Here is a 22853-nt window from a genome sequence, read left to right as displayed (position 1 = left end):
AGGCAAGGTTTGGGGGAAGACAGTGGGGCGGCTGAAGAAGAGAACTCCTCTTCAACAGCGATTTTGTGACTTCTTACTTTGCCTCCAGAGCCAGGGCAAAAATTCCTGCTGCCAGTGGCGCAGATGCAGAGGTCCCAGTGTGAGTCTCCGTGCACTCGTTGTGAAGATCAGCGCTCGTCTGACAGAAAAACAACAAAAAATTGTCTGAAAATATCCAGATTGCATGGATAAACAGCTGTAAACACAGTCAGTCCATGCTCACAAACATAACTATGTATCCTTTACTTGCTGCGTATTAATACATTCCCCACCAGCAATGTGATGGATGTTTAAATCCATTCATATTTCAATCCTCTCTTTTTACTTCAGCTATAATTTTTGTATCAAAATGCTTTGTGTTGGAACAAAATACTCCCACACTGAATATCTTATTTTATTCTAAGGTTTCACAATAAGTGTTTCAGGCTTACTGGTGAATCATAAAAACAGATCATTGTGTTGGGCCTAGAACATTTAAAATTACTGCTTGCTGGGAAATTACTCATAGGATTAGTGTTAGTGTTCTGCTCCCTCTTCAGCAGAAGAACTATAATTTGCAATGAAACATGCTTTATTTGGCAATTAAATACCAAACTCATCTGTCCACGAATCTCTAGATATGCCAGGAGGCAACACCAAGACCTTCACATCTCGGCTGTGAAGAGGAGTCAGTTAGGAAGTACTGATCCACGGCTAATTTGGAACGACATTGTTTTAATCCCCATCCATGTAGTGTACTGTAAAATCACCATCAGCCAGAGCTGAACAGAAATTATAGGTCCTTCAACATCATTTTATCGCAGCAAAGCTCTTTAGTGGGAGTTATTTCTTGCGCCCTTAACAAAGGCACAGACTGTTCTGTCCACTTGCTGAGTACCTTTCACGGGTTCCAAAGCACCATTGTTGCTGTCACCAGTGGGAACTGAGGGGCTAAAAATGTTAAAAAAGGTCAGTGTTGGAGTGACAATGTGTACCAGAGGTGCCGACTGGTACGGGTACACTAACTCCACAAGTTTTTTGCTTATAGTCTCAGTCTCTCCTCATGACAATGGGACCTTCTCCACCGAGAGGCCTCCATCACACGCCGATACCTGAAGATTTCAAGCATGCGGGTTTAATGTCTTTGTCAGAACGATATCGTTTGGCCATCGCTCTACAGTAGATGTTCTGAGAATGCAACCACATCCTGCAGTACAAATCCCTCACCGTTTCAAAACGAAAGCACTACGCATGTAAAACACGTGTAAAACAGGCGGTCAAAGCTACGCGTTTAAGAGCTCTCACTTGTTACTTGCATATACAACACATTTCTATGTTTTGTTCCGAATCTGGTAAAAACAACCTACAATTCTTTGGTCAGTATAATCCCCACTGCTGTATGCTGTGGCCAGAGTTGAAGAGCACTTCTCTGCATACCAGGGAGAAAGGCCTTGCTGAGAAGCACTGCTAATGGAGATAGTGTAGATACTATCAGTGTAACCATCGCAGTCACAGTTGTCACCCTGACGACCTCCATTCCCTGAAGCCCATACGAAAATGGAGCCTTTTCCATTTCGGCCCTGGAGGAAATGGAGCGGGTGGTTATAAAAGAGATTTTGCAATATATTCTTAGCAACTCCTTCCACCCCCTCCCCCCCCCCCCCCCCCCGACACGAAGGCCTAATATATCAGTCATTTTCAGGCAAAAAAGGAATAATTTTCCACTACAGAAGACAGAGACAGAAGAAAACAGCTGCTTGTGATTTTCTACCTCAGACCCTATAGTACAATCCTCTAGCTTGTCTGTATCTTTTAGCTTGACTGGTCTACATTTACTGTCCATGGACAGTAAGTTTCCTTAAAATAGGTTTTAGCGTTAAACACAAAGTCTGTGATCAGCGGGAAAGTTTTCCCACGTAACAGCGTTTCAGTCCGGAACACTTCTAGGAAAAATGCCTTTTTATTTGAAAAGCCTTCCCTTCTCCCACAGATCTGTGGGCCAGCACCAGCAGGCTCCGGACAGAACCATTTTCATTCCCTGCTCTGGCCCCCCCGAGAGTAATGAGGTAGCAGCAGCTAACGACGGGTGCTGACAGCTGGCAACAGAGTGCTGCAGCAGCACGTAAACCACCACTGCCGCCACGGAGGAAGCGTATAGCAGCTACTCAGCCTTCAGCTGTGCTCGCCCTTCAGAGGAGAAAATACGTTTCATGTGAAAAGCAAAAGTTCATTTTTTATTCTTTATTCGTGCATGCATATTCACGGGAAACTCCTGTTGAAATACAGCGTTTTATCACCCTCGCCCCTCAGATAAGAGTGAAAGTTATTCGTGCGACATTTGCAGCACTTAAAACATTAGAAATGAAGAAAAAAAACAGAAAAATAAGCTGTACTCTTCGAGATACAATTGCTAAAATGGGAAGGACAACCCATGCGAATGACAGAAAATGAGATAATATCTTCTTTTGAAAATAGAGGCTGCAGTCCAGGAAAGCAGTGGTATATGTAAACAGATGATTTGATTTCTCTTGGAGTGCTACCAACGCCTCTCAGATGCTTAAGGCTAAGCATATGCTTAAGTGCTTTACTGGGCCAGCAATAAACCAGCCAGGGATGAGACTCATTGGCAGCTCCATCTCTGACTGACTAAGGGGGATGGAGAGCATCCAGATCCATGCATGAGGAAGCCTGACAAATTAGCGGGTAAATTAGTCCCCCTCAGTAAATTAAACAAGTTGTAAAAACAGGTACATTCCTCACCAAATAATCTGATTTTTCAGAGTACGGCCACTGAACCTTGGTTCCTAATTACTGCCTTAATTATCCCTTTTCACTAACTGCCTACCTACGGACTTAGATCCCTGTTTATCACCAACCCATCCCTCCCAGCCTCCATTCTTCCCTCAGAGAACGCTTGTCAGTTGTCAGACTCCTTTCTTCTTCTCTCTTATCTGCTAATGTTAACTGCTGTTTTCAATACCCGCCCTTGATTTGCTCCTGTCCTTCAAGCTTTCTGTCTTTCTCTCCTTTCATGTCTCTGACTAATAACAGACTTCCTCTCTGTATTATTACCTGTCCTTCTTTAGATACCTTTTCACCGGCGATAGCAAGAGCAGCTTTTTAATACATCCCCAGCAGCTTTCTCTTTGTACACTACTGATCATCCGACGAGATCAAAAGAGGATAACATAAAACAGGACTGCAAAACCACTGCTTCCAATACTCTTCATCATGCATTTTTACTGTCTTGAATTTAATTGGATCATGATATGCACCAATTTATAAACACAATACAAGCCCATCCACGGGGTGCTGAAATGCATAGCTATTTCACACAGCAAAATATTCACAAAGCAGAAATTTCGTATTAAATTTTTATAGGCTTTCAGTGCAGAAATCCAATTACTGTTCAGTGCAAAACAAGCAGCAGAGAAGGGTGGGGGTAGGGCGAGACAAAGGCAGCTAAAGTAGCAACAGAAAAAGAAAGCTTATCTGTAGAGAATAGCAGCTGAAACCAGCCTAGAAGGCTCTAATAGTGCTTTTTTAAAAGTCCTGCTCTAGCTAGTCATTTCTCTGACCGGTACTGTTAAAATTTCTCTTTTCCCTTTTAAACATGTTTAAATGAATAGAGTGCAAACCATTTTCATTTCCTGCCCGATATGAACCATTTTAAAATCCTGTTCTCTGCCACATTTCATTGCATTTTTTTATTTTTTTTTTTTCTGAAGTGTCATACCTGTTTTATCCCATACTCAAAAGCCTTCTGCGCCAGTCTCCCAGGTCCCTCAACAGTTTTACCATCATCATTAGGTCCCCAGCTTGCACTGTAAATATCCACGTGCTCTGGATTGAAACCAATTGAACTGGCTTCAATAGCATCAGTGACTATTCCATCCAGCATACGTATACCTTAACAGAGAAAAACAAGCAGACTGTATTTACTGTCTCTTTCCTCTTCTTCATCTTTGTTACCTGATTGTAAATTTTCCAGATAAATTAGTCTGTAACTATTGTGCCACAGACTACTGCTGTTCATTTAAATAATAGTCAGGACAGTTAATGTCAGTGTAAAATAGTACACTTACCCTTTATTTGCAGAGCTTGGTGCACTCTACAAACATCAAACAAATAATAAATCCTAAAATTTCTGTTTTTGCAGAAAGCCAGGAAGATGATGTTCTGTTTACTGTTCCTGCTTTCTTTTCATTACAATGAGCTTTCTCATTGTAATGACCTTCTTCTTCTTTTAAAACTGTAGCAGAATTCTTTTCTTAAATTACTATCATATCACTAAAATTAAATAGGTTTTGTCAACGTTATTTTTAAGAGTTTTAGTTCAAAGACGTAATTCTGGCTGTTCTGACTAAAGCACTGTCCTCTCTGTCATTAAGCCATTTTGCTGCCTTTCTGATGCTATTTCACGAGCTCTTCAGTCTTCACCACAAAAAAAAAAAAAAAAAAAAAATGCTCACTGTTACTTTACCGTATTCTTCCTACTGTGAGAAATCCAGGGATGCTAGTGATGTCTAGCCATTACAGTTTTATTAGGAACTGCATGATCTAATCTTCTCCAGATCAAGCCTAGTCACAGCGGCCCTTGAGATTCAGCGGCAGGCAGTGGCTCGCCTGCACCGGACCCCCTGCTCTGCCAGCCCCTGGCTCTGCAGTGGGATTGCTACCACCGCCCGGCGCCGGGTGAGGACAGAAAACCCCGCTATGGCAAGGCTCTGCCTGCAAGAGCAGCAATGCCACCGCTGGAGCAGTCGGGATTCAGCCTGTGTTTTCAAGCGAGGAAAATGTCAGGGTTCTCCCAAACTTGGCAAGTTTGCAATGACGGCAGCTGCACCGCTACTGGCAGCTGGTGAATTGTGAGGACTGATTTTCTGGCATTTTCCACAAAATGGGGGTTTTTCCAAAGCATGCCAGGAAGAATGTGACAGTGCTATACAAAAAGGAAAAAAAAAAAAAAAGAAAAAAAGAAAAGAAAAAAAAAAAAAAAAGCAACCTTCCCCTTGCAGCTCTCTGTTTTATTCTTTTTTCTTGCTGAGCAGGAGAAAGGGTATAATTCTTTCCCCAAATGGCTGCCCTCTAAGACTCCTAACTCCTCTGAAAGAAAGCTGAGCTTTATTATTTCATATTAATTAGTGGCAAAAAAAGGGATAAAGGTGTTAATCTGCTCAACCGCTGCTACTCCGGTATCACTCATAAAGCTGGGAAAAGAATCAAGGTGCATCCTATGCTTCAGGTTCTACAAACACCTCTTGCCCTGGATAGGCTTAAACTCGTAACATTTTGAATATTCCTTTTTCAGCTAGCTCAGAATTGTGAGATTCTGCCTTACGTGTGTGCTGGGAGCAAAGACCTGCCTGTGTGGAGATGGCTGCAACGCTCCGGACGCTGGGTTGTAACATAACATGAGATACTGGAAATGCAGAGAGACATTTCCCAAACGAGAAGACAAAGCCAATTCCAGTGATAAATAATGTAGTAAGGAAGAAAACATGCACACTGGCAATGCGTTGACTAAAACAACAGCTCAGTAGGAAAAAAAAAAAAAAAAAAAAAAAAAAACACACCAATACTGTCATGTCTGTATGACCTCCAAAAATACTGCTTGTTTAAGTCAGCTTGGGGATCTGATGACTGCAGCGATATTTCCCTAAGCAGATTCCAATTATCTGTTCTTGCATAAATTCTTCCACATGCTTTCTCTCATCATCAGTCCCACAGATTCAGAAGCAGGCAAAGCCCAAGGTGATTTCAGACACATCCATGTATCTGCATGGCAGAAGGCTATTTATAGCAGCACATCACCGTGTGGGAACTCTCAGCCCAGTCCTTTGTGAAATGCAACTTCTTAATCATTTGATTTCCATGGCAGCACCGGAGAAATACCGCAGCGCAGTGCGGTGGTTAGATATGCACAAAGGCATATGCACCCTGCTTTACTCCAAAGGTGGTAAAAACGCTCATTTCTTGGCTCTACGCGAGACAAGAGGTTAATGTTAAACGCAACTGGAAGGCGTCACTTTTAAAATTGACATAAATTTAAAATTGACATAATTAAAAAATAAGTATTTGTCTCACACAGCACATAGGGATGGCCTGTGGGATTCATGGCCACGAGCTGTTGAAACGATTCACACAGGTTTCCGAACAGGGCCAGACGTTGATGTGCTAATAGGAATACTCGAGATGATTAAAGTTACCGTTTTCTTGGAAAATTAAAAATTTTGAATTGAATGTTTTACTTCGAGGCCGGGTTAAGCCAGTCTCTAATGTGGAAGGTCAGAGAACAGCGTATTCCAAACGCCAGGGCTTCTTGCCCTCTTTCTCAAAGCTTATATCGCTGACTATCGGAGAGAATGCATTGGCTACGGACCACTGGATTTATCCAGGATGGCAATTGATACAAGCAAACAGCCGCTCGAAGAAGTCACCCTGAACTAATGTCAAATAGAAGTGTGTAATGCATCATCCCAAGGTTGTTTTTTTAAAAAAAATAAAAATAAATAAATAAATAAAAATGCCTGTGAAGAAGTAAATCCTACATAGCTTTGTACATAAAAAAAAAAAATAACTTCCAGCATCTACCCAGACCAAATTTAGCTAAATCTTTTGAAGAATTCTCCTATTTTCTGTTGCTCTTTGGACATGTTTTTGTTACACCCCTGTCTCAATCACGCTGGTCATATATCCTGGCTTGCAATTTATTTCAGCTCTTGCATATTTTGCGTATCTGCCACCCAGTTATTAGGAGACTTCTGGGTAATCTGAAGCACTGGATTGCTTTTCCTCCTGTTATTTTCCTTTCCTAGACAAGCCACACAGTACAGATTTCTAGTTTGCATTTGCAAATGAAATCTGTGGAAGAACCTTCTCTATAGATGCAAGTGCCTTAAAATATGGGCACAGCAGGAATTCAGACATCATTGCAGCTTCATCCATTTTGCCCTGCTTTGAAAATTTGGCATCTTCATCTCACGAGCGAGATATTTTATTTAAACAGAGCATGACAGCATAATGCATTATGGTGACGGCAGACTGCAAAGCTGACATCTGTGACAGCTGGGAAGAGTAAACGGGAACCTACAAGTGTAGGACCAAAATGGTGGGAATGGCAGCTATGGGTGTCAACTGCCACTCATCACCCTTTTGTTTAAAGGAAAAAAAGAAGTAATGGAAAAACTAGACTGCAACAAGTATCCTCCTCTGAGCTAAATAACCATTTGAAACTAATACCTTGATCATAGCTATTTCATAAACTTCTAATGGATTAATCTGGATATTCTTTCTTCTAGTCTCCTCAATCCCCTCTCCTCCTCCATGCCATCTCCTTCCAAGATAACCAGCTACAACAAGCGAATCCATCATTCCTTAAAAGATCTCTGTGTACAAAATAGATTATTATTAATCTATATTATTACTTTTTTTTGGTTACATATTACACCATCTACTTATATTCAAGTGACAAATTCCAGAGAACACGATGGCGTTTAAGAAATGGTGTCACATAGATCTATCACTCTGCCCTGTGCCCAGTCAGGATTTTGTAGACTAATGCTGCAAGAGTGATGATTCCTCTGAAGGAACAGTAATTTATATTTCAGATTAATGGTATCTGAAAACATTCAGCATTTCACAGAATTCTTCTAGTTTCCCTTCACGTCAGACACCTATTTTCATCCTCTTACCTCCAACTTTGGAATTGTAGGCTACTCCAACTCCACATTTCCTATTGTTGGCTTGCATTGCAATTTCTCCTGCACACCGTGTTCCATGCCTGAACAAACACAGTAAGAATAAATGATGTCTCATAACCTACACAATTCTGAGTAATGTACACAAAGACTCATAAGTGACTTTCTGGATTTGGTGGATGTCCTGAACTGAATGTAATGCAGCTGCTGAATAATTCTGAGTTGTATCTACGTGACACAAAAATACTTGTTTCCCTTAGGCTTCAGTCAATGTAATGTTACCTATTTAGTGATCAAATGATCATCAAGATGAGATGGTAAATAGCTAATCCAAGACACACTGAGGTCCATAAAACTATCCGTTACCTGTATTTTAGCAGAGTGCCTCTGTATTTTACAGAGTAGTGTAAAATTACAAGGCTAATAAGCTACTAAACTTCTTCAGAAAGAAATGCAAACAAGTCTTTTCCTAATCACACATTCAGATATTCTTTTTTTTTTTTTTTAAAAAAAAAAAAGATTGCCTTTATTAGGATCTCAGAAAGTTAGCCTTTAAAGTGTCTTCATCATTGCTAATTTTTTCTTGTAACTAGCTACTTCCTATGCTTTTTTTTTTTTTTTTTTTTTTTTTTTTGCCACGGGTGATTCTTTACTCTTCAATAAAGAAAACCTTCAAGTAACTGTAATTGTAGAAGAGTTGTATTATTTAATACTATGGATTGTTATTCAATGAAGTGTTCTAATGCTTCTGGGCTGAATTCCATTTACTTATTAATATAGATTAGAAATAATACAGGTAAATTTAAGAGATAATGTCATCAGAACAAGAGGGTAATGGACTCTTGCTGTAGTAAAGTAGAAATGTCATTTTTCAAATGTCTTATTCATGGGATATTTATCTGTTGATTGACCGTTGTGTTTTTTTTTTCCCTCACACACTGATTTATGTTATGAATGCTGCCATATGGTTTGATAGACAATGGGGAACCAGTGCATCAGTATCTTCCTCTATAATTATTGAGTAGTGACATCCTAATTGGTTTAAGAAACTGGCTTCTGTGCACCAGCTTTTGAAGAGGTCCTCTCTCTTCTCTTCTGCCAGACAAAATCCCTCACTGAACTACATGAATACTCCCACCAGGTGTGACAGATCCATCCTGATGTTCCACTGGCAGCTCTAGAGAGGGCACTGGGGAAAATCCCCCACTCCTTCCAAGACACGCAAGCCCACTAAGCAAGCTGGCTGGTTGTCCGCGTTCGAGCCTTTTGAAACTTCCCGTGTTTCCACTTTGAAGATGTCCAGGCCAAATCTGGTCTATATCATGTTTCCAGACACCTTTTTCCTCAGAAGAGACAGAAAGATTTTCCAGAAAGGGAATGGAACCTCCTCCAGCGTCACAGCCATATCAGAGGAGGAGGTCAGAAGCATTGCTTCACCTGTGCTTATCTGTACCGAGCTAGAAAACATTTGTCCAAAATATTGTATTGTTCCAGAAGGTACTGCCAAAACCAGAATACAGTGTCCTTAAACACAAGAGCTGGTCTAAAGGGGTGGTTTTTTGTTTTGTTTGTTTGTTTGTTTTGTTTTGGGTAGGTTGGTAGGTTTCTCTAAGAAACAGGCTGTTTCAGAGCCCTTCACAGCAGATGCTTTCTTTTAAAATTCCCAGGGCAAAGCAGAGAACTTACAATTTGCTTAGGTAGGTATTGTTCTACAAATGCATGTGGTGACATGAACAGATCGTTCCGTTCAGCTTGCAGAAACGTGTCAGACTTTACACATACTAAGATATGGAGAAACTCAAGACGTCAAAATTTAATTTCCCTAATATCCAGTGTCTGTGAAAGTGTTCCTGCCAATAAAAACACAGGAGATTCTGCCTGAACATTGGGAAACACTTTTTTTTTTTTTTTTTTTTTTTTTTTTTACTGGGAGGCTTACCTGAACACTGGTGCAGGCTGTCCAGAGAGGCTGTGGAGTCTCCTCCTTGGAGATATTCAAAAACCCTCTGGACATGGTCCTGTGCACCCTGCTCTGGGTGGCCCTGCTTGAGCAAGGGGTTGGGCCACAAGAGCACCTGAGGTCCCTTCCAACCTCAACCTTTCTGTGGTTTTGTGACACAGATTTTTCCTTTCTTACATAATTACCACAGGGGATGTGGATATTCCTCATTTGCATGTCATGACACATGAAGTAATACAGTACTATTTTACTCTCTTCACACAACTGGGAGGCTACTCACTTGTTTTCGTTTGTTGGGTCGTATCTAGGAAAGGGATCGTGATCGTTGTCATTGAAATCATAACTCGCCTTTGGGTCCTACATTTAAAAGAACAGAAATAATTGGGACAACTAGGAAATGCATTTTTAAATGTGCAACAAAATGGGTTCTAGAGTCGGAATTTATTGATTTGGTGTGCCTCGTGTTGACAGCAACCCAGTGCATAGAATTTGACAGGCATTAACAATTCCATGATTTTTTCACGGAGCTTTAATAATTCAGCATTAAACCACGGTGTACAAACATGCCTGGGAACTAAATCCCCTGAGATTAAAATAAATAAATAAATAAGTTATCTTTGCTAAGTAACATTCAACTTCCATAGACCAGGCTCCAAATCAAATTAGGTCTGAGGCAAATGTTTCAGTTTCTGCAATGTAGGAGAGCTGCCTTATGGAACAGACTGTGTGTCTGTGTGTGAAACTTACAAATGATTAATTTATTCCCCAGCAGTCTAGTGCAGGAACTTACATAGTTAGTGTAGATGTCAGTGTGATTCCACTCCAAGCCATCATCTAACACTGTGATGACAACACCCTTGCCCGTAATCCCTTTTTGCCATACAGGAATAACATGGAGATCCAGTTTGGGAAGGGATGGAGTTATCCTTGTATCTTGCTGAGGGACAGAAAGGATTACAAACGTGTCAGTATTTTGTATCCTTTTATACCATGCAGACCCAAAGTCACATTTTAGAAATGCTCTACATCATCCCAGCCTGAATTAGTGTATTTCTCCCAGACTTTGCAAACATATAACAAAAATGAATTTGTTCAAATAGTTGTGCACTGAAAGATTTCCCCCAGCCCCTTGAAGCTTCCAGAAAACCACCTCTGAATATCTTTGATTTATTAGAGCCAGGCAACAGAAATAAATACAAGAGGGGTAGGAACATACCAATGAACCTTGCAACGTTGAGTTAATTACCTGACCTCCTAATGCCTGCTGTTTTCACCTTTTGAGGAGCCAAGACGGTAAGTAGCCCACAGTACAGTAGGCTGTGTTTTCTCCAAACTTGTTTTCTCCTTTGACGTTCAAGTTAGCCAGAACAGAATAATTAATGGCTAAAACAATTAAGGTAGCTGTTTGGCTAGGAACAACTGTGCTGAATCACAACTTTCTGTGTGCTACCCTCATTACTTTTCCTGCGGCAAATCAACTGGAAGTATGAGTCATTTATAGCCTTCTCTTCCACAGCAAGTTCTTTGAAAAGTAACTTCTAAGTGGGTCGTTTTTCCTCTCTAATATTAAATATGCAGCACATACATCTAATTTAGAACCCTTGCTTGCTACCCCATAAAAACAGAGATATAAACCCCAGCATTTTGTTTGTGTTTCTCAGTGCATAATTACATTATTTGAGCGCAGGTTTTTCAATTATTGGTTTCCAAAAGAACGTCGGACGGCGTATGAGGATTAGACACAGAAGTCTGTTATAGGAATAGCATTAATTTCACTTTTTGCTTTCTTTTCTGACTGCTGCAGATCAGGAAGGATTTGAAGTTTCCAGTTTTGTTTTCTAGATTCCATTACATTTTTTTGGGGGGGTGATTTGTGAAGAAACACTGAACAAAAGTTATAAACTGTTGACATTGAATCAGATAATAGGTTATTTAGTACAAGGCAACGATAACATTTTGGAAGAAACTACCTAAGACACATATAAGCAATTAAATATATATATATGTAATCAACGTGCACTGGAAACAAGAGTAAGCATCATGTTTTCTGTTTCTCATGTGTGTAAACTGGAGGCTAAAGGAGTGAAAAATCACGGAAAGGCAGAAGGAGGAACAGTGCCTTCTGGAGAACATGGCATTGCTTTTTCCACACACACACACACACAAAAAACAACCAACCAAAAAAAAAAAAAAAAAACCAAACCAAAACAAAAAACACCTTTTTTTTGAACTGCGTGTTTATGAATTTGTCCAAAGCAGAGACCTTAGAAATTTTGTGCTTCCTACTGAAAGCAGGCAGACAAATAAATACACACACAGCTTCAAAGAAATGTTAAATTCTCAAAGATAACTATTTTTACGTCAATAAATAATCTGTAGGAATTTTTGTGGAAATATTTTATGCTATGTGTTTTGCAATTTACTTTTTCTAGCTAAAAGGACAGAGAAGCAAAAGCGTTGTACAAACAGCCTACAGTTTGGTCTGCTTTCCCTAAGCTGAACTGAAGAAAAGGAAGTTTCTCTAGCCACCAGGATCGTGTTTTTATTGATCCGTTTTTTCTTGTTATACCATTTTTAATCCCACTCCTCTTCTGAGGGAAATCCATGACATCCAGGCTGAAGGTAAACCTAGGTGAAATGTAGGTGATGACCTGTACTTTCTGACTTGTCGTATTCAGACAAAAACTAGAGAGGTCAGGAAACCTCTTTTCCTTGAGGTTTTCAGCATGTGAGCTGTAAAGAATCTCTTCTACTTGCACCCTGGACCGAGAGGCCAAAGGTGACTGCCATATGTGCGCATATGCTTTGGTGTTCTGCTGGAGTATGCACTCCACCCTACCAATTTTAATGAAGAAACGCACGGCCAGCTTCAGAGATGTTAAAGGAGTTCTTACATATTGACAAAAAATATTTTAAAGTTGTAATACAGGTAGGTATTATCTCTTGTACCATGTTCTAATATCACCCCCCAGCCCGAGCAGCAGCCTAGATAGGCTTTTGGAAGCTCTACACATCACAAAAGACAGGCGGTTGCCTGGAAATATTATGCACAGAGATTTTTATAACCTATGCTAGTGAGAGGGGCTCTTCATTTTTTCCCTCCAGTGCAATCGCTGTGATACTAGCAGAACAGCACGGCTGATACTGCAAGCAAAATTCATCATCCCTGGTCCCACAGTGAGACAAATTCTTACCAGATACCACTGCTGATTCCACATAGGGTCGTTGAAGAGATTCTCTGCTGAGTCTCTCATGGTGGCACGCTTGGTTCGCTTTTTCTCGTATTGCTGCTCTGCCCATGACACCTACAATTATTTGCAAAAAAAATATGTAAGCCAGGATACATTGGGACTCCATTAGCCTAGAGGACAAGGGTTTTCCTCAGCCCAGCTAGACTTTCATGCCTAGGGCTAGACGAGCAACGTTTGATGCGGAGAGGAGGATTATTCATTCTGCACTACGGTGTGCTTTAGGACAGAGGACTCAGAGAAATCACTATGCCATACAATTAATTCATGTGAAGTACAAGTTAACAGCGGACATCCTGTGAATGCCACACAATGCAGACTTCTGTATCAAAGGTGTAGTATGGTTAGAAGGTTATTTCCGTAGTGATGTCTGCTGAAACAAACAGAACTACATTTTGCTTCTTTTTCATACCTTCTTTTTAATGCCTATTGATTAATACCTGGAGTTACAAGAAAAGAAGAAAGATTATCTCCGGCTTTATCTCTGACTAGCAGTCATAATGATGATGTTACTCATAGCCCAGCTGGACCTTCAAGTCTCCTTCCCACCGGTGTTTTGCAGTGTGATCTGTTAGTAAACCAGGAATATTGGACTAAATTCCTCACTGGCATAGTTCCACTGGAGGCTACTGAGAGCCCAAATGCTTCAGTGCGTTTTGCTAATGCATCTGTACGCTGAATTGCCTGGCATTTGCGCGCAAACAGAGCCTTCCCTAAGTGACAGGGTTATGTTTTAACAATATTTCCCACCCTCGGTCCTTTGAAAGCTTTATTAAACCCACTTCAAATCCAGTCCTGACCCTGCTGTGTGACACCCATCTGTGCTGTGTGTTCCTCTTGGAAATGGGAAAAAAACAACAGTACTGCAGGCACCTGGGCAGTCACTCTGACGCAGACCAAGGCGCTGCTTTTCATCCCAATTTCCAAACTGGCAGAGAAAGCTCAGATTCAGGAGGTTGCCAAGGTCCTGCTTTAAGGACATTTTAGGAATCCATTTAAGAATGGGATTTAAACCTTTTGCTTTATGCATCTGAACAGACTTTAGTCCTTTTCCCCGCTGTCGTTTGATGACCTTATGGTCCTTATCACCATATATGAAACCATCATAAGAGTGAGTTAGAAATTATTATAATAAGTAAATGTACTGACTTGATTGAAATACATCTTTTCTAAGGAGAACTTAACAAAAATTCACTGCAAGAACATTAACCCTTAAAGATGGAAGCTGCAGCAAGCACATATACCAAAAGCTATTGCAGCTCGCTTTGCTACGTATTTAGTACTGAAACCCCTACAAAGCACAATTAGTCTCAGGTGACGAATATACCCATGAAGTATGAGTATTTTATACTGCACTACTGATATCCGAGGCCGTATATACTTCTGCACAGGTTACAGCAATTACCGTGAATTCTCCTCCCTGCCCACAGCAAAGCTTGGCCTCTGCATCACCCAGTGGTAATTAAGAACTGACAGTTTCCACGCTTGTTGTTTTCTGATGCGGACAACTGCTCTGAGGGAAATGAGCTGAAACTACCAAGCACATATGTCAGACAAACAAGCCAAATGCTTGTCACTCAGCAGCTGGGTAAGGCTCACGCTATCCCTCTACAGCAAAAGCCGAAGGCCCTATGCCAGACCTATAAAGCGCTGGAAATGATTTTGATTCGGGTCCCCTGCAAGCAAGTGGACTTGGAAGCTAGTGCAACTACTGGAAGACGCTGGGGAGCCAGATATTTGCATCCTTTCAAAACATTCACAGGCGTGACCCATTTTACTACAAACACTTGGACAGCCACAAGAAGGAGATAAATATCCAGAGTAGAGCCAAGTTTTGCCCCAGCTTTCATGGCTAACGTGTTGTAAAATTCATCAAGGCAATACAGAAACCAAGGCAGGATCCTCTTCTCTCTCCTTTTTCATAAGAATTAATTTAAACCCTTTTAAATAGGCTGTTGCTTAACAGAATTAGCTCTTCGGAGTAAAGGTCCATGCATAACCACACAGCATTACATGATTGCCTCGTGTTTATATACTTACCTAATGACATAATTACACTTCGTTCATTCACATAGTTAATTTGCATACTAGAGGGTAAATAAAAGGGAAATTGGAGCAGATTTAGCAAATCACCTGCAGCACTGTGAAGCTGGTTTGGGGGTCTAAGTACATGAGTATGCAGTAATGCTTAGTGGTAATGCACGCAGTGCGATGACTTCCACTCTGCTCGTGACGCAAGAATTCGGTATATTAAAACAGACATTTGATGTATTAAGTACAAAAAAAGAATCACAGAATATCCCAGGTTGGAAGGGACCCACACGGATCAGAGTCCAGCTCCTGGGTCTACACAGGACCACCCAAAACCCAGACCACCCAAAAACCAGACCACGTCCCCGGGCAGCCTGTCCCAGTGCCCGACCACCTCCGAACCTTTCCCTAACCCCATCCTGACCCTCCCCTGTCCCAGCTCCATGCCGTCCCCTCGGGTCCCATCGCTGTCCCCAGAGAGGGAGGGAGAGAAAAGCGAGGAACTGCAGCCAGATCTCTGTTCCTGAACGACGTGGTGGTGGTTTTTACACTAAAGCTGTGTCTTTGGGCATCCCCAGTTTGGAAAGATTTCACCCCGGAAGATTTAGAAAGATTTCACCCAGAAGACTTCAACTGCTAATCTGATGCTTGCAAGGAGACGGACGGGAATGGACAGTTTTGAAACAGAACATGCCAAACATATACGCTGTCTCACCCCCTCCTTTAATTCTTCATAAAATGTTTCCTCCTAACTGACGTTTGCATCCAAAAACTTCACTCAGATAACCAATTACTTCTTCTCGAGTGATTCATCCTTACATGACAAAACGCTGGTTTTCACAATGAAGTTACTTGACGTTTTGGACTGCTGCTGCAATAATGCTGATTTGAAATTCAAATGTCATCATTCTGATGTGTGTCAGATGCTGTTTCTAAGAGGGGCTGACAGCATTCTGCTCTGTTCCTTAAATTTGCCGCCCACCACATTTCCTCAGCATGTTTACAAATAGGGATGCTTCTCTCTTAAGTAAAGTCAAATAAATGGAGAGTCTGCCTCGCTACAGGATCGCGCCTTAGGCTGTATAACCCATGGCTCTGAACGGTGCCCGTCCCTGGTTTCGGGGAGGTCCCAGTGTACCAAAAGACTGCAAGTCTAGGTCTTGTGTCGAATCCCTAAAGCGGAGGTCTTCGCTTTCCATAGAAAAAGTAAATCTAGCAAAACCTCAGTCTTTTTTTTTGGAGGGGTAATATTGAATCACTTTAAATGGAACCTAATTTCCATGGCAATCGCATACACATGGCCTGATAAAACTTATTGGATCTGTGGATTTTTGCCTTGAATCGAGCTCTGTTGTCCGTCATTCATGTTTTCACCAGCAACACATTGACATCTGAAATTCCGAACCTCTGCAGTGCTGCATATTTTAAACCTTAATTTGGAGAGCACTTGCAAGAAATATGGTAAGAGAGGGTCAGAGTCTGCCTGCTAATGATGGAATAATAAAGTATTATTCGACACAAGTATGGATGGCTGAATACATTAGACTTGCAAAACGAGCAAAGTCTGCCTGTGACCTCGTTAGGAGGCTGGCAATCAATAAGCAGTCAGAATAAACAGAGGGCATAAAAAAAAAAATGATAATGTAGCACTCACCCGCTCATCATCAGAAAGTCTTTTAGTGATATGAATGGCACTTCTTCGAGATCGTCTTGGATGGCTTTTATGTCTGAATAGGTAGTGATTTTTGAGTGATCCAATCTGTAAGACAGAGGCGTGCTGTAAGTATGGAGAGGTATCTCCCTACCGCAAACAAATATCAACAGACACAACCGGACGGAATGTTTTCTGCTTGAAAGAAAAGAGCAAGAAACCACGTTTAAATACGTCAATCTGAACTGGAACACTCTTCAAGCCAGAAGTGCTTGTCACAGCCTGCGTGCTGCCGGAAGGGTTTTGGGGAATAATTTCATTTAACCTCATGAAGTTGCACTCATTACTACGGCAGTACTCAGCAAAGTAGCGCTACTCCTATCGTAGCGACCGAAGCAACCTGAGGTGCCCTGGCAGAGCCACGTCCTGCAGGGAGGTCAGGTTATGCATTTGGCCGAATTCCCCGATTTTCGCCCCTTAGCTGTGCCCGGGGGGCTTTGTGCCTCGGGGACCGCAGGAGGGGTCGCGGCGCTTGGAGCCGGCACCCCGCGGGCATTTTGGCTGGCAGCGCGCAGGGGCCGGGCCAGCCCCGGTGCCCTTCGCTCCGCGGGGACTGCTTGGGGTCGGCACCGGGGAACCCGAGGGCTTGGGGAGCCCGGACCGGGGGTCTCTCCCGGAGGGGTGAGCCCCGCGAGGGGCCACGAGTGGGCGAGGAGGGGGCGAGGATGGGGTGAGAAGGGGAGGTTGGGGAGGTTGGGAGGGGGGCGCCGGCGCCCCCCGCCCCGCTCGCAGCCGGCCCCGGGACGCCGCGGTGGGAACGGAGGCTGCCTGCGGACCCCCGCCCGGCGCCGGGACGGAGCCGCCACCTCTACGCGGTTACTCATCCCTGACAACGCTGACGTCACGGCATCCCAAAAAAATATATAAGCGACGGGGGGGTGCGGGGGGGCAGTGTGGGGGGCAAGGAGCCCCGAGCCCGGAGCCCCTCGTGCTGGGGTGGGGAGGGGGGAGCCGCCCGCAGCCCCGCTCCGTGCGCGGGGCGGGGGTCTTCGGCGGGGTAACTCCCCGAAATGGGGTACAGGGGGTGTGTGTAGGGGGTAAAGGGGTACGGGGGTGCGTACGGAGTAAAAGGGTGCGTGTGTGTGTGTATGGGGTTAGGGGGTGTGTATGGGGTAAAAGGCGGCGTGTGTGTTTGTATGGGGTTAGGGGGTGTGTGGGGGGTAAAGGGGTGCGAGCGTGTGATTATGGGGTAAAAGGGGTGTGTTGGGGGTAAAGGGGTGCGCGTACGGGGTAAAGGGGTGCGCGTGCATGCCAAGGGATAAGTGCGCATGGGGTGCGCGCCCCGCGCCCGCTCCGCCGCCCGTACCTGCCCCACGAGGTCGTAGCCCAGCTCCTCGGCGATGTCCCTGGCGGCGTCGGGGCCCGCCGGGACCTCGGCCGCCCACTCGTTGAGGAATTGCCGCCCGGCGCCGCCGCCGCGGGGCAAGCAGCAGGCGGCCAGCAGCGCCAGGGCCGCGCAGCGCCCGCACCAGCGGAGCCCGTCCATGGCCGCAGCGGGCCGGCGTTGCTAGGCGAGCTCGGAGGGGCGGCGGGGCTCGGATCGGCTCGGATCGGCACGGCTTGGCACGGCTTGGCACGGCACGGCTCGGCTCGGCACGGCTCGGCGCTGCGCGGCTGCCCGGCTCCGCGCGGCCGCCCAGACCCCTTCGGTCTCCGGAATGGAAATGAGCGTTTTGCACGTCAAAACGACGACAGACATCCTGACGTCAAAGTCTACCTGGCCCCCGGGCCGGGAGGGTGCTTCCCCCGGGGGGCGGACGGGGGGGCGGGCGGCTCCGTCGGGGCTCCCGCCCCCTCCCGCGGAGGGAGGCGACGGGCGCGGGGCCGCTGCCGGTGTCCCCCTCCCTCCCCGGCTCGTCCCCGGGGCGGTGGGAGCGGAGGTGGCGCCGTCCCCCGTCGGCGACACCCCTCCGCCGGGCCCTCGGGTGCCGCTGGGAGGAGCCGCGGCGTCGGTGCGAGCTGGGAGGATGAAACATGTCTCGTCCCTTTCCAATTAACTAATTAGCCGGACCCACCGCGCGGTAACGCCTGATGAAGGCGCACCGTCGCCCGACACCCCCAGCCGGGCGCTGCTGCCCAGACGCAGCGGGTGCCCTCACCCCGAAATGCTATCGCTCGGGAATAATCGTTAACCACGCTTCTTGTCGCACCCGGAGGTCTTCGTGTTGCAGTTTCTCAGCAAATCCCGGGCTTTGCTCAATACTCGTTTAATTCTGTAATTTCATTTTCCGTGGGTGACTGCCCAGCTCCTTCTGTTTTATTTAGCTTTCCTACCGCCCTCTCGTTGTCTTTTCTCTCCTCGCGTCAGGAAAGTTCTCTAAAGATTTCCTAGTATTCCCTGAACGTTCTTGCTTCTACCCCTGAAACCGAACCTTTTAGCAGTTTCAGGTTATAGTTAACTCTGTTTAAATGCTTCCTTATTGCAGCTTTTAAACTGGACGTCTTAAACGTCGGCGTTTTGCTCTCTCTTCATTACAGTGTGGCCAACATGCCTGCCTCGTCTTCATTAGCTTTTAAAACAGGAAGATGGTGGAAAACATAAATGCAAAACAATGAGGAGTGGAAAATACAATTGTAGAAAGCCAGCATTTGAGGAAATAGATGAAAACTCAGCCTTGGAAATCGTTGTACCAGGACAGGCACAGGTCTGAGAGCCCCGTGGGGACTCCTGTGTTCCCACAGGAATCAGGGGGTTGTTACCATTGCAGCTCAAGTACTGGGCATGACATTTGCAGGGGCTCAAAAGAACAAGAGTTGGAATGGATCAAGGGAGGGGGGGAGAAGGATGAGTGTCTTAGGTATACCAGAAGCGCCTGTTGTATTTTGATAAATATCAGTATACGACCCAGCTTATCAATAAAATGACACTGCAACACGATCCTGATATTCACCAATGTTCACTTTCAGAGACATGGTGAGGGCACTCCAGGGTCTGACAAAGTCAAGCCAGGGGCTAGGATGCGTTTTCTGTTCAGTTTAATGTATTGTATTCGATGCATGATTTCCTCAGTGTTTACTGCCAAAAATGTATTTTCTTCACTTTCCTGGAGAGATGCCTTAAAGATCCCTCTGTTCCATTTTTAGCACTGCGTTTCTGAGGCTTCCTTTCAATGTGGTTGTTTTGGCAAACAGTTTCTGGGTCCATGCACATACATGTGTAGTGACAGTTTATATGCCCAAGTCTTAAGAGGTGTGCAGAACATTTACATCCCTAGGACTGCCTTGCAGATCTCCATTCTCTTTTCTAAAGTCTTAGTTTATTCCAAATGTGTTTATTTATGGGGATAACATTTTGTTCAGGACTTAAGTTAGATGGCCTCTGTACAAGGTCCTGAGCTCTGATAGAAAATGATCTATGCGATATGCAGACTTGGATATCCTGCCCATTAATGAAGGATGCTGTCCAACCCCCTGCATTCCCGTCTAATAATAGCACAATGGAAAAGAACAGCTTGCTCAGCAGCATCAGGTGGAGTCAATGATAATTGTTTCATGGTCCATAAGCACTTCACATTTGTTGTTTATCAGTGAAAGATTTACTTCGTGCACCTAATGGTATTCTGCCTATGTGTAAGCTCAGAAACAAACACAAGACCAACTATAAAAAGATGCTTTCTACTGTATAACTGCAGTTTAGCGTGGTATTCAACACCAACTTGCTCCTAAGTAGGGGAAATAGGTTCTGAGAAAGATTCATTTTCTTCTTGTGGAGAAACGTTGGTAAGGAAATGTTTGGGTTTGTTTTTAGTGTGTGATAATCGAGTGGGAATCGTTAAATTTCCCAACTGGAAGTGTCTTGTTATGGCCCAAGTGCCAAGCGTTCGCCTGGGCAAAAATGCAATGTCTGTATTGTGCGAGCCCATAAAGAGTTGTACCTATTAGTTGGAGGACAAGCCATAAATCCCCCCAGTCCTGATTTTCATATAACATGAGTGTAAATCAGCAGTTATATATATAAATATATATATTTTTTTTTTTAATTATATGACAACAGTGTAAATTAACTCAAAATCCGGACCCAAGGGCAAGTGTTCTGAAGTCTTGAATTGCTTCAGCAATTATAAATACAAATCTTCATCTGTTTATGTTCCGGATTCCTCCCCTTCAGCAGACCTGCCTCACAGGGATATCGTGAGGAACTTTTGTACCTTCCTCCAGGATATTTGGAGAAGGTGTTTTTGGAAGTGTCCTCATACACCCCACATGAAAAGTTAGCCCCGTTATAGCCACAGACACCATTCCAGCTCTCTCGTACCTGGGCACTTAACTCTTTGTTAGTTTTTCTTCCTCCTTGTCAAGATGTTTGCATAGGTTTTAAGCTGTAGCTGTGGTTTTTTTGTACTCAGATTTCTGATCCTTCAAACATACGTGCACAAAAAAGGGAGACCATCTCTGAATGGCAACGAGTATCCAAAGAAATATATTTATTATGAGGTAGGAAGCACCGGCATGAGGCCCTGGAACTCAAGAAGTGAGAAATCTGCCAATGACATGAAAGCACCCCAGGAAACTTTAAAGAGATAAAGACGTAGCCTCCGTTTTCGTGCACCTTGTAGAAGAGGAGCAACTTGTCTTTCTTGGTGAGACAAATAATTAAATAGCAAAGATAAAAAGGAACAGACCATAATGAAAACTAAAGGTGGGTAAAAAACCTTTAGTTTTCTATTTTTTCTGCAGAAAAAAATAATTACCATGAAGCTTCAGGGGAACTGCATCATTTTATCACTTTATATTTCCAACGAATACTTTTGATGACGAATGGTATTATGCAATCACTTTACATTTTGAACCGGTTACATGAGAAAGCCAGAAAGCAAAGTCCTTTCTGGTGTCACTTCACAAAGCTGACCCGTTTGATTTTGCAGGGTGAAGCTAAGAACCACGACAGGCTGGGAGCCACCCAGCTGGAGGGCAGCCTGGCAGAAAATGACCCGGGTTCCTGGTGGACACCAAGCTGAACACGAGCCAGCAACGTGCAGCACAGAAGGCTGATGGTGTGCTGGGCTCCCATAGGCAATGAAATTGCTGGCAGATCAAGGGAGGCTGTCCTGTTCCTCTGCTCCGTGCAGGAGAGGCTGCACCGCAAGTGCTGGGACTTGTTCTGGTCTCCCCCGTACGTAAGAGACATGGACATACTGGAGAGAGCCCGATGCAGGGCAACCGGGATGCTCAGTGGGCTGGAGCACCTCTTCTGTGAGGAAAGGCTGAGAGAGCTGGGGCTCTACAGCCTGAAGAAAAGAAGGCTCTGGGGCGATCATATTAACGTGTACAAATACCTGAAGGGCAAGAGGACGGAGCCAGGGTCTTCTGAGTGGTGCCCAGGGCCAGGACGAGAGGCAGTGGGCACAAACTGGAGCTCAGGAGGTTCCCCTCCTGGACGTGGTGCTGGGCACCCTGCTGTGGATGGCCCTGCTGGAGCAGGGGTGGGACCAGATAGACCCAGAGGGCATTGCCAACCTCAGCCGTTCCAGTATTCTGGGAGATTTGGGCTACTGATATAATTTTCTTTCAACATTTAAACCTAACTAGGTTAAAATGTTGATAGTTCTTCATGTAAGCCTCCAATGCAGTGAGTTAGACAAGTCACGCTTAAGAAACAGGAGGAACACGTCCCGAAGGTGTTGCTGCTTCTCTGCATTCTGCTGCCGAGGTGAGGATGAAATACAGGGCCACAGCTCGCTACCAGAGAGACCTACAGTGACCAACAGCCCAAACAGCGGCCTGTCCACAGCCAGCCTTGTTCCGAAGGAAATCGTGATGCAAATGCAGCGACACTTGTCTGGGGGGAAGTGGTTAATGCACAAGGATCAAAGGTCATCCCAATTCGAGTTAAAGTGTTTTGGCTGCTCCATGTATTACAAGCTTTCGTCATCTAAGAGTGGCTTTTCAGGCTGGCAGTGAGCAGCTCCAGGGCCAGGCTTGCTGCCAAATTTGCAGAATCCTTCTGACTTTCACCCTGACCGCTGAGGAACTGCTCTGTGATATCACCCATTAGGAACAAAGCCTTCTACCTCCTTCTGTCTCTCATTCAAGTGCATTAACCACGAAGAACAACCCCTTGTAAAATGTGTTCTGCAGAAAGTGGCTGCTGGCGTTTCTGCCTGCATCTCGTTACGAAATCCTGCCTGTTGTTACCGCGGCAAGATCACCAGACCTCGGGGGCTGAGCAGTTCTGCAGAATTAAA

General features: G+C 44.3%; 1 protein-coding gene across 2 annotated transcripts in view; it reads right to left on the bottom strand.

Annotated features, from left to right (window-relative positions):
- PCSK1 (proprotein convertase subtilisin/kexin type 1) overlaps positions 1-18425 on the bottom strand; it is a 29379-nt gene extending 10954 nt beyond the window's left edge. Inside the window, exons 1-10 of one of the 2 annotated variants that reach the window (XM_035309990.1) lie at positions 18228-18425; positions 17975-18193; positions 16612-16716; positions 12873-12983; positions 10469-10615; positions 9959-10035; positions 7713-7801; positions 3755-3927; positions 1386-1598; positions 78-178 (exon numbers count right to left, since the gene is read on the bottom strand). In XM_035309990.1, coding sequence (XP_035165881.1) covers positions 78-178; positions 1386-1598; positions 3755-3927; positions 7713-7801; positions 9959-10035; positions 10469-10615; positions 12873-12983; positions 16612-16716; positions 17975-18154 — 1196 coding nt within the window. In that variant the 5' untranslated portion in view covers positions 18155-18193; positions 18228-18425. The remainder of the gene's footprint in view (positions 1-77; positions 179-1385; positions 1599-3754; positions 3928-7712; positions 7802-9958; positions 10036-10468; positions 10616-12872; positions 12984-16611; positions 16717-17974; positions 18194-18227) is intronic. The other variant, XM_035309991.1, reaches the window with a different exon arrangement.
- Positions 18426-22853: the final 4428 nt, after the last annotated feature.

Source organism: Oxyura jamaicensis, chromosome Z, assembly GCF_011077185.1.
Source record: "Oxyura jamaicensis isolate SHBP4307 breed ruddy duck chromosome Z, BPBGC_Ojam_1.0, whole genome shotgun sequence".
Classification (NCBI taxonomy): Eukaryota; Metazoa; Chordata; class Aves; order Anseriformes; family Anatidae; genus Oxyura; species Oxyura jamaicensis.
The sequence above is the reverse complement of the archived record's forward strand: the minus strand, read 5'-3'. Positions and strand labels throughout refer to the sequence as shown.